The 15,330-nt window shown below is 49.0% G+C and overlaps 1 protein-coding gene across 10 annotated transcripts in view; it reads right to left on the minus strand.

Annotated features, from left to right (window-relative positions):
* Positions 1 to 8,388: 8,388 nt before the first annotated feature.
* Camsap1 (calmodulin regulated spectrin-associated protein 1) overlaps positions 8,389 to 15,330 on the minus strand; it is a 59,850-nt gene continuing 52,908 nt past the window's right edge. For all 10 annotated transcript variants that reach the window (XM_087651279.1, XM_087651277.1, XM_087651276.1 and 7 more), the window contains 2 exon segments: positions 15,193 to 15,311; positions 8,389 to 10,166 (listed from right to left, as the gene is read on the minus strand). In XM_087651279.1, the coding sequence (XP_087507405.1) occupies positions 9,864 to 10,166; positions 15,193 to 15,311 (422 nt within the window). In that variant the 3' untranslated portion in view covers positions 8,389 to 9,863.

Below are 15,330 nucleotides of genomic sequence, written 5' to 3' on the forward strand. Positions count from 1 at the left end.
AAGACAGACTGTCTCCCGCTGTCCTTGGACACCATTGACTCTCCCAGCCCTTGTACCCCACAGGCCTTCAGGGCTCTCATGAGACAAAGGGTCTGGCCTTTAAAGGGAGTCAGAATTTAAACAGCAACAGAATGTTCAAGGTATACAAAATTAGCAGGAAGCCTTTTATTTTTGTGTTCCTAACTAACTACTTGGAATTGTAGCTCAAAATAGTGTCCCAGATGCTGTAGCCTGTGCTTAAGTGAACCTGACAGGAGTGTTGTGAGGGCAGCTGAGTCTGGGAGCCTGGGAAGTTTGTGTTTGCTGCAGGTTCTAGGCTGTCTCAGTAACACATATTTACAGATGGGCAATGACAGACAGAGATAGGAACACTAAGTTTAAGTGCTTAGTGCAGAAAAATGGGAAGGGCAGAGACAGAGACCAAGGCAAAGCTTAAAACACTTGCACACAGAGGTAGCACCAATCCAGTGACACATCTGCCACACCTTCTGAGGGTAGCTTCAGTGGGCAGTGACGAGACAGACACAATGGACAGAAAGAAGACTCTGAGACATGACCCATTCCCCAAGCCCTCTCACTCCACCAACCCCATGTACCTCATGCTGCAAGGCATCTCTTGGGGAAAGATTCCAAAAAGTATGTGACGAGAACCCCCAGGCTGTACTCCGCCCCACCATGCTCTCACCCCACCATTCTGACCCCTCATCCTAGGCCCCACAGAGTCACAGCACAATGCCCTGGAAAGGACCTTTTTAAACTCCAAGTCAGATTTTCCTGCTGGGTAAGTTCCATTAGGAAGACAGTGCGGCATACAAAGCGGAATTGCACTTGGAGATGGGAACAGTGTTGCTGTAGGAAGCTCAGCTCATTTTGTCTTCCCTCCTAAGGCAGGTTCCTGGAGAACGGAGTTCTCTCTGTGCCCAATGCTCACTGTACACAGAGCAGATACATGCCTTCGGTGTCAATAAACGTTTGGGGTGTAGTAATTATTTTTATTCTCTCATATCCCCCCACTCCTTCCAGTCCCACCTCCACCTCCCTTCTCCCCCAGATCAACTCCTGTTTCCCATTAGAAAATAAAATTAAGTAAATAAACGAAAGCAGGCCTCCCAGGGGTATCTACTGAACATGGCCTAACAAGACACAGTAAGACTTGACGTAACTCTCCCATCATGGGTGGACACGGCAACCCAGTAGGAGGGGAAAGATCCTGTGCACAGGTGAAGGAGTCAGACATGCCCAGTCCCATTGTTGTTAGTCCCACAAGAACATGAAGTGACACAGCCATAAAATATATACAGAGGGCCAGCTCAGAATCACATAGGGTTCATGTCGTTACCTCAGCTCCTGCAGTGCAGTTTCCCAATGCAACTGCAACGTACACAGGGAGCCCAACAATGCTTTAGCCTTGAGCTGGGGGATGACATCTGCCTCTCTAGATAAACAGCCTCAACCCTGGCCCAGAGCCCTCGGGGGAGTCACTGTCCATACCCAAGGAGCTCTGCATGGGCAATTCTGGGTACCCTAACAGGTGCCTGCCAGGGGTGGGCAGTGTGTGGACACAGCAAGCCCCAGCCCTATCTTTTGTTCAGACCCTTTGCAGTCAGGCACACCCTAGCCCTTCCCTGGGCCATGGCCTGCTCTTCCTCCAACCGGGAGCATCCAGCTCTGAACATCCTGTGCACATCAACAGCGATGTCTAAACAGCTGGCAGTGGCTCAGGAGGCAGCAGGCTGTAGGGCTCTTACATTGTCTGCTCGCAGTCTCTGCTGAAGTCCATGTTCACTAACTGCAACACTAACAGCCTTGTCTTTTGCATGGCTGGGGGAACTCCTCTCACAGACTCAGGTATATTCCTAGACTGTGGGGCAGGTGGGTGGGGACTCCCTTCACCAGGGAAACTGAAGCACAGCCCACTGTTAAGAGCTCAAAGCAGCAAGGCTCAAGCCTGGACTTTGGAAGTAAACTTAGAAGCTCCATCATCCTACCAAGTTACCCTGCTGGGATAGCAGCACTATCTCTCCATCTTGAGAGCCCAAGTAAGCCACGACGGGCAACTAGGCTGGGACAGACCTCCCCTGCCCCTCTCCCCAAAGTGGCACCTCTGATCCCTGCTTTGCCGTCTCCCCAGGTGGAGTCCTAGCAATCATGACAGGCCTGGCCAGGGCACTGGAACCAACAGGATCAGCATATAGCACCAGCATAAGCAAATGTTGCAGGGGACCTGCAGAGGCTCGTCTAGTCCTTAGAGGCACTGCCATGTCTGTTAAAATTTCACCTGAAAGACTTTTTTTTTCCTAAGCCACATGAGAAGATGGCCACTACGGCAAAGTGAGAACACAAGCCAAGCTGGGTGTGGTGGCACAGACCTTTGACTCCAGGACTCAAGAAGAAGGGGCCAGCCTGGTGTATATACCAAGACCAGCCAGGGCTGCATTAGGCCCTGTCGGAAAAAAAGGGGGCCATGGGGAAGTGTGTGGAGTGGGGAAGGCTTGCCTAAGGATGGCCTTGTAGTTAAGAACTGCTACTCTCCCAGAGGACCCATGTTTAGTTTCTAGCACCCACCCAGAAGCTCACAAGCATCTATAACTTCTGGAGACCCGATGCTGGCCTGAGGCAGACACATGCAGCAAACATTCATATACAAAAATCAACTCTAAAACCCCACAAAAATTCTCACCACAGCGTATGCTGGTGGCAGAGCACAGTGAGACAGCCAGAGGCACTTCAGGGCTGCCATGCCTCTGCCCCTCAGTGCTTTGGTCCAGTGAGTCCTGTGGCCTGGTGTCCAGAAATGAAGGCTGCCTTCCAACAGCCCCTCGACTGAGGAATTGTCCTCCCACACTGCTTGAACCTAGAGAAGAATTCTGATTCCTGCTAAGTCCACTTCACTTACTGGATCTCGGCACTCCATCGGATCAAAGCAGACCAGCTGGAGCAGTTCACCCTGCTTTGTGACTCCCACTATGTATGAACCACTAATATACACCAGGCCCATCCTCAACCCAGGCAGCAGTCGGTGTGGACCAACCTCTGTGCCCTGTTACCCGGTGAGACCTCCCCGCTGCTCCTCACCTGCATGCCTCAGTCGCGCTCTGTAGCCCACGCTGGCTGCACGTTTATGATCCTCCAGCTTTCATGCCGAGTACTCGTGTTGTGACGGTGTTTTATCTCCAACACACATCGCTGTGTTCTTTGGGCAGTTTCTAGTATTTCACCATACAGAAATGGGAGGAGCCTCCTGTGTGAGGTCAGTGTCCCTGTGGAAGCCCTGGCCATAGCCAAGTGTATGCCAATTCCTGTGTGGAGGCCTTAAGCCCCAGAACGTTAGAATAGGATTGGGTTTGGTGTAAGGCTTTGAAAGAGAAGGACCCGGGAACATGAGTGATCCAAGCCTATCACACTGACGATCTTCTCAGTGGTCGGGACACGGTGCAGACGTGCAGGAGGAGGAGAGTGGCTGCAGGAGCTGACCCTGTCACCCCTTATCTCAGGCCTCTAGCCTCCAGGACTGTGCAGGGCACACTGTACGGTAAGATTAGTTAGGGGATGGGGTGGGGGGAGACACGGAGCCACGTCAACGTCTAGTGTAAACACTACAAACTGCCAGCAAACTAAACCTCACAATATGTAGGTCAGAGCTGGGTCATTTATTCCAGGAAGACAGGTTTGTCTAAACACCCAGAAGAAGGAGCGGTAAGAAGAGAGTCTTTTCAGTGGGTAAAATGCATCCTGTAAAACTCAACCCAATTCCAGCTAAGACAGGATCACTAAGTCGGGAAACCCACAAATAGGACACTGCAACTCGACCAGGAAGACGCACAGCAGCTCTGCTAGGCACAGCACAGAGGCAGGAGAGACAAACCAAGGCCTAAGCACTGCAGAGCAAGGGCAGGCAAGCATTCCTTCTCCCAGAATGTTAACCGAGTTCAAGTGCATCTGGAAGCTGTAAGAGTCAATACGAGCTGAGCAAGACAGCAGCAAGATTGCTCATGGCAGGGCTCACAGAAAAACCCTTTGTGTTTCTGTGCTGCCTGCACCAGTGCTGGTAACAGGAAACATGGACAGTGCAAACTCCCCAGTACACTCACAGCGAGCCATGCTACACCGCGGTGTAGCCTACAGGATCTGCCAGGGCTCACCTACAAGACCCAGGCTGTCCTTCCAGCCTTCTGACAGCTTTGTTACCTCTGTGGTCTCAGCTCCCCTGCCTGTACTTACATAAGTCTGTGGGTGGGCCCTCACCAACATACACACCCACAGACCACCAGCCCAGAGAAGAGGAACAGAGCCGTAGGGCAGCGAGCACTGCTGATAAGGAGAGTAAAGGAGACAGACAAGACAGTCCTGGTCACTGGAGATCTACCCAGTAGCAAACAGACAAGACCCCTGCAATTTCCCCAGCCCAAAGTCAACCCCAGGTGTATAACAGGCTGGGAACCAATGAGCCAAAACCAAGAAGGTTTAGAGGATACTTTAAAAGTTTTCATGCCCTATTGCATAGACTTTTACAAAAAGTCCTAGCAGCCTTAAGAATTATTTATCACAAAGCATGAAAAGTGAAAAAAGCTAATCAATTTGCAAAAGACAACAAAGTAGGCAAAAACTTTTATAGATAGCTTACAAGGCAAAAAGTACAGTCAGCCAATGAAGAATAGAAATATGATCGACTTCACGTGGACAGAAATGCCCATCTAGAGCTGGGTGATGGCAGCGGCAGAGACAGAGGCAGGAGGATCTCTTTGAGTTCAGGACAGCATGGTCCTCAGAATAAGTTTCAGGACAGCCAGGGCTACACAGAGAAACCCTGTCTTAAAAACAAACAAACAAACAAACAAAGAAACAAACACAGTTAAAAGGGGCCAAGGAAACTAGAACTTCACTGGAGGGGAACTACCACTCAGTCTTGATGAACACAGGACTGAAGAAATGACAACCCGTACTGATCCAAAGCCTGGACTCTCCAGGACTCCCTCCCCATGAGCCCACTGTGCACCAGCACCTGCCAGGTAGACGCACAGGCCCACGCAGCAGGTGCAGGACTTTTGGGGCCCTCCTCTGGTCCTCCACCCTCTCTGCTTCCCCAGTAGCCCCCCTGGGTCTTGAGATGTGCCATTGCTCTACTAGACCATCAGAATGATTTTGCACATCAGACCTCAAGGCTTGCCCCCTGGTTTATACGCTGGCTGCATTTCCTTCTCGGGAGCAGGGAGCCTAGAATCTCAGCAGCACTGCCTCATGGAGTAGCCAACCGACACCTCCATTGTAGCTACCCATACAAGTGCCAACTGAATGCTGGTACACACTGCCACCGGCTTACCCACATGGCATCCCACCTGGCACTAGGGACACTCCAAAGAATGCCAAGCACCTGGCCGCACTGAGGAAGGCAGAGACAGAGGTCAACTTGTACTTACATGCGCTGGCTGTACCTATTTAGGGCAAGGAGAAGGCTCCCTGCAGTTTGTGGCAGGGTGGTGCCCACAGGAACTGGTGGGCCTGGATGGTACCACAACCACCTGGTTCAAAGGGCCTCTCCTTTGCCCCCAGATACCCAAAGGTGGATGCCCTAACTACTTCTGTAGTGCTAGGCAAAATATGCCAGGTACATGAGTAAGTCTGCAGTTGTGGGGAGGGAAACAGAAGAGAGAGCTGTGTGTGAACTTAAGTAGAGGACAGACTGTCCTGGAAGGGCTCCTCCAGTCCTCAACACACCGCTGTCGCCAGTACCTCTGCAGGAAGGGATTATCTCTAGAGACGTGGCACACGGCAGTCTCTGAGCAGGCCTAAGTCCATACCCACAGACATTAGTAAGGTACTGCTGACTTCATCGTCCCCAGCATGCCCAGTATTTGATGCTGCTCAGAGGATGCTCTCTGCTCTCCCAGGAGCTGCTTGATGTTTCTATGTTTCATGGGTTTCTATGGCCTTCCTCAGACCAGGTGCAGAGGTGAGTATCTGTTTGCCTGAGCTCACTTGACAGAAGTTTAAGTTTTATTGACCATCACCAATTACTAGCAGGCAAAGGGAGAGGTCCTCATACCTGGTGGTTACTACCCAGCTCAACAGAGATTACCAGAACTTTAAACAATTCCTGGGCAATGGCAAATGGCAACCTCATTTGATGCCAGGTCTAGAACTACAAGTCCCAGAGTGTACTGTAAACCAGCAGTGGCTACATCTCCCCAGAGCATGTTCCTGCCAGGGTCTGCTCTCCTGGGACAAGAAACAGGAACAGGCTGCTTGTGAGCCAAACAGCTGAAGAAACACACACAGAAGCAGCTTAGCTGTACCACGACATAGTAGCACCTCACGCATTCCCAGCACCACAGTTGCAGCTATGACAGGTTCGTAGACTGGCATGAGTGGACAACCTTTACTATGGAATATAGCCTAGGAGTAAGATACACAAGGGGAACCCTGGCGATAAAGGGGAGCCCAGCAAATACCTTGCGAGAATTCACTTAGCACTGCCTGGCAGTCCCGCTCCCATTTACAAAGGTCTACCTTGAACTATAGACCCAGCACAGAGACCAAAAACCAAGTTGTCTTTTGAAACAATAGCTTTGTCAGCTCAACTTAAAAATAAACACGCAGAAGCCCATGTCTTCAGCCCTAGACCCTGGAGGTCCTAAATCCCCATACAACAGCCAGCACAGGGCTCCTCTCTCAGGCCACCCAGCTTCCTGTCTAGAACTAGTAGCAGTGGCTACCCAGGGCTTCCACCAGTCCACATAATCAAACATGAAAGAACACCCCTCCCACCCAAAGTACACTAATTGTACTTTCCCAGGCCACAACCCTGGCAAACAGTAAGAGGGATGACGGGACTAGGGGAGGAAGCTGCCATCCATGCACTAAGATTTTGTCAGGGACGTTTGCATCACAGCTCTGACGTCACTGCATTACCCTTAGCACAGGTCTTCCAATGGTGGCACCGGAAGATGTCACAGACCCCTCTCACAGGTTTGAGGACTGGCACAGCTTCTGTCAACACACACCTAGAAAGACGTGGGAGAAATCCCACTGAGGAACCGTCTCCATCGCATTGTCTGTGTGGTTCAGGAAGGCTCAGCTGTGTGAAATGGCTCAGAGCAAGCCAGGGGGAGGACGCAAGCCATTGAGTGCATCCCCCACCGTCTCCACTTCAGTACCTGCCCTGGCTTTCCTCAATGGTGGATTGTAATCTGTGAGCCAAATAAACCCTTTCTTCCCCAAATCGCATTTGTCCGTGGTTTTTATCATGGTTTCATTTCTCACGGCAACACAAAGCTCAGACACCAGCGATACCAGAAGCGCCTCCAGAGCACACCTCCTGAGCCCGCAAGTGTTTGTTGCTATGGAATCAGTGAGAAACAAGAGGATGCTGGGCATGGCTGCTTCCCGGTGGGGGCTTGTGATGTGGCCACAGCCACAACACAGGAGCTAGTACTGGCTTTACACATGTGGCACTGGACACAGGCAACCATAAAGTGAAATCACTGACAGGCTCGGCCACCAAGATCAAAGCCATTTTACTAGGTAAACCAGCACCCACGTTAACTCTCAACAAAAGTTTACCACTTTCTTCTTCCAAATAACAACCATAGTTTCAAACGACCTAGAAGTAGATTTTGTATCATGTCACTTTTCAAGTATTGCCTGAAGTAATCTGGGCCTGAAAAGTCTGGGTGGACACTGAACTGCAGGAGTACACCTGGAACACCAGGTCCAAGGGCCACAGTAGAAACGGTACCTTAGGCATGCATACACACGTACACAGCCATCTACACATTCATGTGCATATACTCACATATGCACATGTAGGTACATCCCATGTGTACACACACATGTGCACCTGCACAACTCCCTATTTCCCCCAGATGTCTACACATCTATTTCTGAGAAATATTTTTAATGCTAACCAACCTGGGCTCTTTGAGGATCTGTCGTTGCTAAGGAAGGAGCCACATTGAGTCATGTAGGAATTACTTGGCACTTTCTGCCAGAGAGCCTTCCCAGCACAATTGGTGAAGACAAAGTACCCACACCCTGGAGGTTCCAGATCACCACAGCAAAGTCCTGGACCGCAAACTTCCTAAGAAAAGCTGCTGCTGTGCCACGGCACACACAAGGCATGGGTGCTTCTGAGCCACCAGGCCACATGGCCTCCACAGACTTCACACGCAGGCCCTGCGCTCTGAGACAGCCTTCAGGACAGGCCACTCGCTAACTCACCGCATCAGAAGTCGAGCAGAATTGCAACTTCCTGCTCTACGTCAGGACTTCCAACTCCTCGTGAAAAATAAATCCCTAGGTAACAGGAAGTCACGTGCGCTGCCCTGCACATGAAGCTGCCTGTACGAGCGACACTGTCCACAGAAGGAGTTGTGACAACCACACACATGGTTAACAGAAAGCCAGCTCATTACTTTATTACATTTTAGTGCTCTCTTAAAATAAATATGGTAACATCAAGTGCACAGTGAGAAATGAAGACACGGGGCAGCTGGTGACAGGTAGTCACAGACTTTAATGCTCACACAGCACAGCGCCACCCGACTGGATACACAGTCACAAAGGAGAAGACAAGACCTCAGCTCACCCCTCCAGCATTTCTGCCCCATGCTCCTTTGCTATCTACCTGACACTGCCGGGGTGGGCTAAGCCGTGGACATCTGAGTCCCCTCTGTTATCTTCAATGCTCTCCTGTGGTTGGGACAGATTCAAGTAACACTCTCAAAAAGAAATGTGCAAAACTACGAGTGGCTCCAGGGTCTTCTTTCACTCTGCTGACCCATCGCTGGGGCGCCCCTGCTCCCCAGGAACTGTTCTGAGGCAATCAGCCACCACAGGGACCAGGGGGAAGAGACCTGAAGCAGCTACGCCATTCTGAAATAATTGCAAATAACCACCAAGTTTTAAAGGAGGCAAAAAGCAGAATCACCAACCTCACCTGAGACTGCACACCGCACCGAGCATGCGTTCTTCCAGAAGCAACAGCTATGGTAGCCAGCCAGGCCACCATAACACCACGAAGGAACTGGCAGCCAAGGGTGGAAAGTCGCTACTATACCAAAGTCTGCCTTTATGAAAGTGAATACACCAGCACATACCTCAGACCTAACCGGTGGTGGCTAACGTCGGCTTAGCTGTCTGCTCCCAATGAAGTCAGCATCAGCTAGCAGCACCCCACAACCCTCCCGACTGTGTGGCAGAAATACTCACTCCAAATATGTAAACGTCATTTTAGCAGAAGACAAACTTTGCTGATTTCAGTGCTTTTAGTGAACTGACATTTTTCAGTAAACTTTTTCTGAGCAGCAAGGAACAGGTTTTTTTTGTTTTGTTTTGTTTTTTTCAGAAATCTTAGAACTGGATATAAAGGTTGGCAGTAGACACAGTCAATAAATATCATACAATTTCTAAAGTGAAAAACATTTCCCATACGAACTCCTTTTATGAAGACATTCACACACCCTGACCCGAACGAGCCTCGGCCCTATAACCGCGCATGATTACAGCTGCCAGCAGGGGGCGTCGGGCAATGTGCACGGGGTGAAGGGAGGCCAGAGCGCAGATCACATTTAACTTATCCTGACGGACTTCAAGTGAGGGGGCCACAGCCCAGGATCTCACTCACTCCATGGTGTCCCTTATTGTGAGGACCTCAGTGGTCAGCAGGGTCACAGCAGCCATGCCCATGAGAGCACAGGTCAGTCCTGTAGACGCATCCGTCCGTGTGTGCAGGGGGAGAGGATCTCCTGTTCTCTAAGAACCTCTGTAGGGAACTGTCCGAGGCCCGCCACGCTTCGTACCAAATGCATGAAAATAATAAATAGGGATCCCGTCAGCACATCCGCTCAGGGTCCTGCCTGCCGTGGTCACTTACGAGTCTGGGTCTTCTTTGGCACTGTGGGCCGCTTGGGCTGCCACAAGTGGTTATGGATCGTGAGTGCATCCACGCTGACAGACATGGTCTTGGCTGGGATCAGGTTAAACTGCTTCCGGTCTGAGCTGTATTTATACAGTTTGTCAATCATCTTCTTGGTGATGCTCTTGGGCCCCGTGCCAGTGAGTTTGTAGATCTCTTCAGTGTCGGGCTGGTAGCAGTAAAGAGCCCTGAACTGGCAGCCAGCGTCTCGGAACAGGATGATATAGTGGTTGGCGTCACACTTCTCCAGCTCCTGGGGAAGAAAAGATGGGGAACACTGAGCGGCACTCACACCCCAGGTACCCACTGCTGCCCAGTAAGTAGGCAGTAATTCAAGGCAGTAAGTGTCCAATAAGCATCCTCTTTTAAGGACAGATAAAACAGGTCCAGCACAGCCTCCCCACTTAAAAAAGTTATGGTTGGCCAATGATATTTTACTAAAGACTCTGAGCAAGCAAGGAAAAGTGCTACTAAGACAAACCAAGGAATGATATAGAAAGATGCTTCACAGCTTTATGGTATGGAGAGGCGTAAATCAAGAGCAAGTGAGCACCATTTCACAATGAGGGCTGACATAAACTAGACTACGAGAGGCAGGTATGAGATGGTGGGGTCAGAACGGAAGGAGCCAGCTGTTCTACACAGTGGACACGGTCTGTGCAGTGAGAGGGTCTCCTGTTCTCTAAGAACCTCTGTAGAAAACTGTCCATGGCTCGTCGCACTTCGTACCAGACGGACAGACATAATAGAGATTCTGCGACCACCATCTCTGAGCCCTGCCCGCCGTGGTCACTCACATGTCCAGAATAAGGACAGCCAAGGAGACAAACAGCATGTAGAGCAGTGACCGCACTAGTCTACTCAACACTCAAACCCACTGAGTGGTAGCTTTCAAAGGGTGGACTTTGTGGTCTAGAGCCTAAATTTCTTCCCCTTCGAGACAAAGTTTATCTGTGTAGCGCTGGCTGTCTTGGAACTCACTCTGTAGACCAGGCTGGCGTTGAACTCAGAGATCTGCCTGCCTCTGCCTCCTGAGTGCACTACGCCCCATCCTAATAAAGCTGGTACCGAGAAAGAAGCTGCAGACAACAAACTGTTGACATGGCTACCAGGCTTTGCTGCAGTGTGTGAGAGCACAGTCTAACGCCTGCAAACGTGTGCTTTCCTCCAGATAAACTTCCTGTATCAGCAGTTCTGACGCTGGCGAGGACTCCTGACTTTTCCAGGCATCTGACTGCAGTGTTATAATTTCAGTCTGACATCGCCAGTGAGGGCAAGGGAGATTCTGAGGCAGATCGAAAGGAGGTTCCAATTCTCGCCCCAAAGCTGAACATTTAGAAGATTTGTAAAAACATAAAACAGTGACCTATCTTTGCTTCAGAAGAGACGATTCTCATAAATACTTAGGATTTTGCCAGTGTAATCCGCTCACTACTGTTTATTTTCGTCTTCGTAGCAGCAGTGCATGTACATGATGGAAAGGGTACATGTGTGTAGAGGACAACTATTTGAAACTGGTTCTCTTCTTTCGCCTATGCATGTGTTCTAGGGAATCAAACTCATGTTGTCAGGCCTGAATGGCAAACACTTTTTTAACCCACTGAGCCATCTCACGGGCCCAGAATGTTTTGCCTACATGTATGACCATGTACCACATGTGTGCTGGTTGGTATCACGGAAGCCAGAAGAGGGCATTGGAGCCTGTAATATTAAGAGTCACAGACGGTTGTGAGCTGCCATGTGGTTCTAGGAGTCAAACCCTGGCTTCTAGAAGGGCAGCCAGTGCTCTTAACCATTGAGATACCCTCCATCAGATTACAAATGTTTAAAAGACTAAGTGGAAAAGGAAAAATCCGAGTCTGTACACACGACACTGACCTAACTCTATGCAGTGGTGAGCATGAACTGACTGAGCCTGGTTGGAGAGAAGAGTGGCCCTGCAGGACTGGCAGAGGGTTACTGGGAGTTACAGATGGTCGTGAGCTACAATGTCACAATGTTGGTGCCAGGAGTTGAACTCCCATCCTCTGGAAGAGCAGGAAGTGCTTTTAACTGCTGAACCTTCTCTCCAGCCCCCATTTGTGAGTGTGTGTGTGTGTGTGTGTGTGTGTGTGTGTGTGTGCGCGTATTTCTTACGTACCAGGACTGATAAATCTGGTGTTGTTTTATTGCTTGTTTTTGTTTTCATGGACTGGGGGGGATTCATATTGTGAAAGTGGTCTTCCTATCAAGAGCAAGCCACAGATTCAAGATTCAATGCAATCCCCATCAAAATCCAGCAACAATCTCCACAGAAATAGGAAAAACTAACCCTAAAACTTATATGGAAGTACCAAAGATCCTAGACAGCAAAAGCGATCCTGTGCAAAAAAGAAAAGAAAGCACCTACACCTGACTCCAAAACACTGCAAAGCCATATACTCGGAATGGTATGGCACCAAGATAACTTGCAGACCATCAGAGAAGAGTCAGATATAAGGCTACACAATTAAAGCCACATATTGTTTTAATTTTTAAAACTTTCTTTTAAATTTGTGTAAGTAGTAAATGCTTTGCTTGCATGTATATGTGTGTACCACATGTGTGTCTGGGACCCAAGGAAGCCAAGAGTATTGGATCTCCCAGAATCAGAGTTATAGGTGGCTGTACTTGGGGAACTGAACATGGGGGTCTCCGCAAGAGCAGAAAGTGCTCTTAACTACTGACCCATTTCTCCAGCCTTTAATGATGATGATGACAATGAAGACGACGACGACGATGACGACGATGACGACGATGATATATAGCAAAGTCTTAGGGAAACCCACTAATTTCTGATTTTATTAAAATACAAACAAATTTTAAGGGCCTGGGGGATGGCTCAGCAGTTAAGAGCACTGACTGCTCTCCCAGAGGTCCTGAGTTCGAATCCCAGCAACCACACAGTGGCTCACAACCATCTGTAATGGAATTCGATGCCCTCTTCTGGTGTCTGAAAACAGCTACGGTGTACTTACATATAATAAATAAAAAAATTTTTTTAAAGGAGTTTTAAAGAAGTGGAGATGCCATGCATGAGTGGACAATGTTCCCCCAAAAACCATGTATTATTAAACAAAACCTTCAGTGTCAGGCATGGAATACTTCCTCACAAGTCAAGGAGGCCAAAGGCCCCAAACAAGGAGTATTGCCATTGTCCTTGGCTGCCTGGTAAGCAGCCTACTGCTGAAGACACAGCACATTATTCTGGTTGCAGTCCTCCCTGGGCCACTGCACACTGTCCCCAATACCCACACTAAGAATCCACTGTGCAGATGTGGCCCTCCTTCCTCGCACTCATACTGAAAGTTCCCAACTGTGAAGAACACGTCAAACCCTAACTTTGACCCTCACTTTCTTTTTTTTTTTTCTTTCTTTCTTTTTTTTTTTATTAACTTGAGTATTTCTTATTTACATTTCTAGTGTTATTCCCTTTCCCGGTTTCCGGGCCAACATCCCCCTAGCCCCTCCCCCTCCCCTTCTTTATGGATGTTCCCCTCCCCATCCTCCCCCCATTGCCGCCCTCCCCCCAACAGTCTAGTTCACTGGGGGTTCAGTCTTAGCAGGACCCAGGGCTTCCCCTTCCACTGGTGCTCTTACTAGGATATTCATTGCTACCTATGAGGTCAGAGTCCAGGGTCAGTCCATGTATAGTCTTTAGGTAGTGGCTTAGTCCCTGGAAGCTCTGGTTGGTTGGCATTGTTGTACTTTTGGGGTCTCGAGCCCCTTCAAGCTCTTCCAGTTCTTTCTCTGATTCCTTCAATGGGGTCCTATTCTCAGTTCAGTGGTTTGCTGCTGGCATTCACCTCTGTATTTGCTGTATTCTGGCTGTGTCTCTCGGGAGAGATCTACATCCGGCTCCTGTCTGCCTGCACTTCTTTGCTTCATCCATCTTGTCTAATTGGGTGGCTGTATATGTATGGGCCACATGTGGGGCAGGCTCTGAATGGGTGTTCCTTCTGTCTCTGTTTTAATCTTTGCCTCTCTATCCCCTGCCAAGGGTATTCTTGTTCCCCTTTTAAAGAAGGAGTGAAGCATTCACATTTTGATCATCCATCTTGAGTTTCATTTGTTCTAGGCATCTAGGGTAATTCAAGCATTTGGGCTAATAGCCACTTATCAATGAGTGCATACCATGTGTGTTTTTCTGTGATTGGGTTACCTCACTCAGGATATTTTCCAGTTCCAACCATTTGCCTACGAATTTCATAAAGTCATTGTTTTTGATCGCTAAGTAATATTCCACTGTGTAGATGAACCACATTTTCTGTATGCATGGCCCTCACTTTCTAACTGCCTTCTGGGTTCTTGAACTCGGAAAGGCTACTAACACCTTTTCTTCTGTCTCATTCTGTGTCTGTGTGTGTCTCTTGTCTGTCTGTCTCTCTCGCTCTTTCTCTCTCTCCTCTGATAGTCTCATACTACAGTCTAAGCTAGCCTCAAACTCACAGGGAATCTTCTCTTGAATGCTGAGGTTATAGGCTTGAGGTACCATACCCAGCAGACACAGACAGCCTCAAGTAAGTAACAATGGACACAGAAAAGATGAGCAGTTTTCCACCTGACCCGACTTTTAGGTTCTTGGTTACTTAGGCACCCAAAGTGTCTCCAAGGCCCTCTTCTCTCTAACTCCTGCCTCCAGCCATGGACACTCACTAGCAGGACATCAGGGTCACCTGCCTCCTTTCTATCTCAGGTGCACTGCCATTTAACAGTATCTAACCCACTCTGGGGACAGAGAGGGTTGCTGGGTGGCAGGGTGGGTGACTTTTATGCATGTATGAGACTCTGGACTCTACATCAGCACCAAAAAAAAAAAAAAAAAAAAAAAAAAAAAAAAAAAAACAACAACCCCCCCCCCCCCCCCCCCCGCAAACAAATCACATCCATATGCAGTCTCTGAACAGCAATGTGGCCCACTGGACCAGAGTACTGGCCCTCCCATGGCCAACCGCCATACCTACCATGAACAGAAGCATCTTCTTCCCCGGCTGAAAAGACTTATGTCCAGCTTTGTCTCAAATGAAACCATGAATTGATTTAATAATCCACCTTTCTGTCAAAATCCTGTTTTTCTCTAGGGGTCCCCCACAACCCTGCAAGAACTCTGTATCCATGCCTCACCCCTCTACTTGGTAATTAGGAGAAAGAGACTCCACAGACGTCGGTAGCAGGAAGAGGACAATGCATCTGCACAACAGCAAAGGCCAACAGAATTTGTTCTTATTCTTTGTAGAACCACCACAGAATTTGACACTTGCCTCCAATATTGAATTCTTGTGAGGTTCATTCACTTTTCCAGCCAGACAGCAGTGGGAGATGGCGTTGTGAATAATTGGTTTGTTTGATTTGCTACTGGGCTCCTTAAACAGTTTAGGACCTAAGAAAACCAAAACCAG

Source organism: Rattus norvegicus, chromosome 3 (genome assembly GCF_021556685.1).
Source record: "Rattus norvegicus strain SHRSP/BbbUtx chromosome 3, alternate assembly SHRSP_T2T, whole genome shotgun sequence".
Taxonomy (NCBI): Eukaryota; Metazoa; Chordata; class Mammalia; order Rodentia; family Muridae; genus Rattus; species Rattus norvegicus.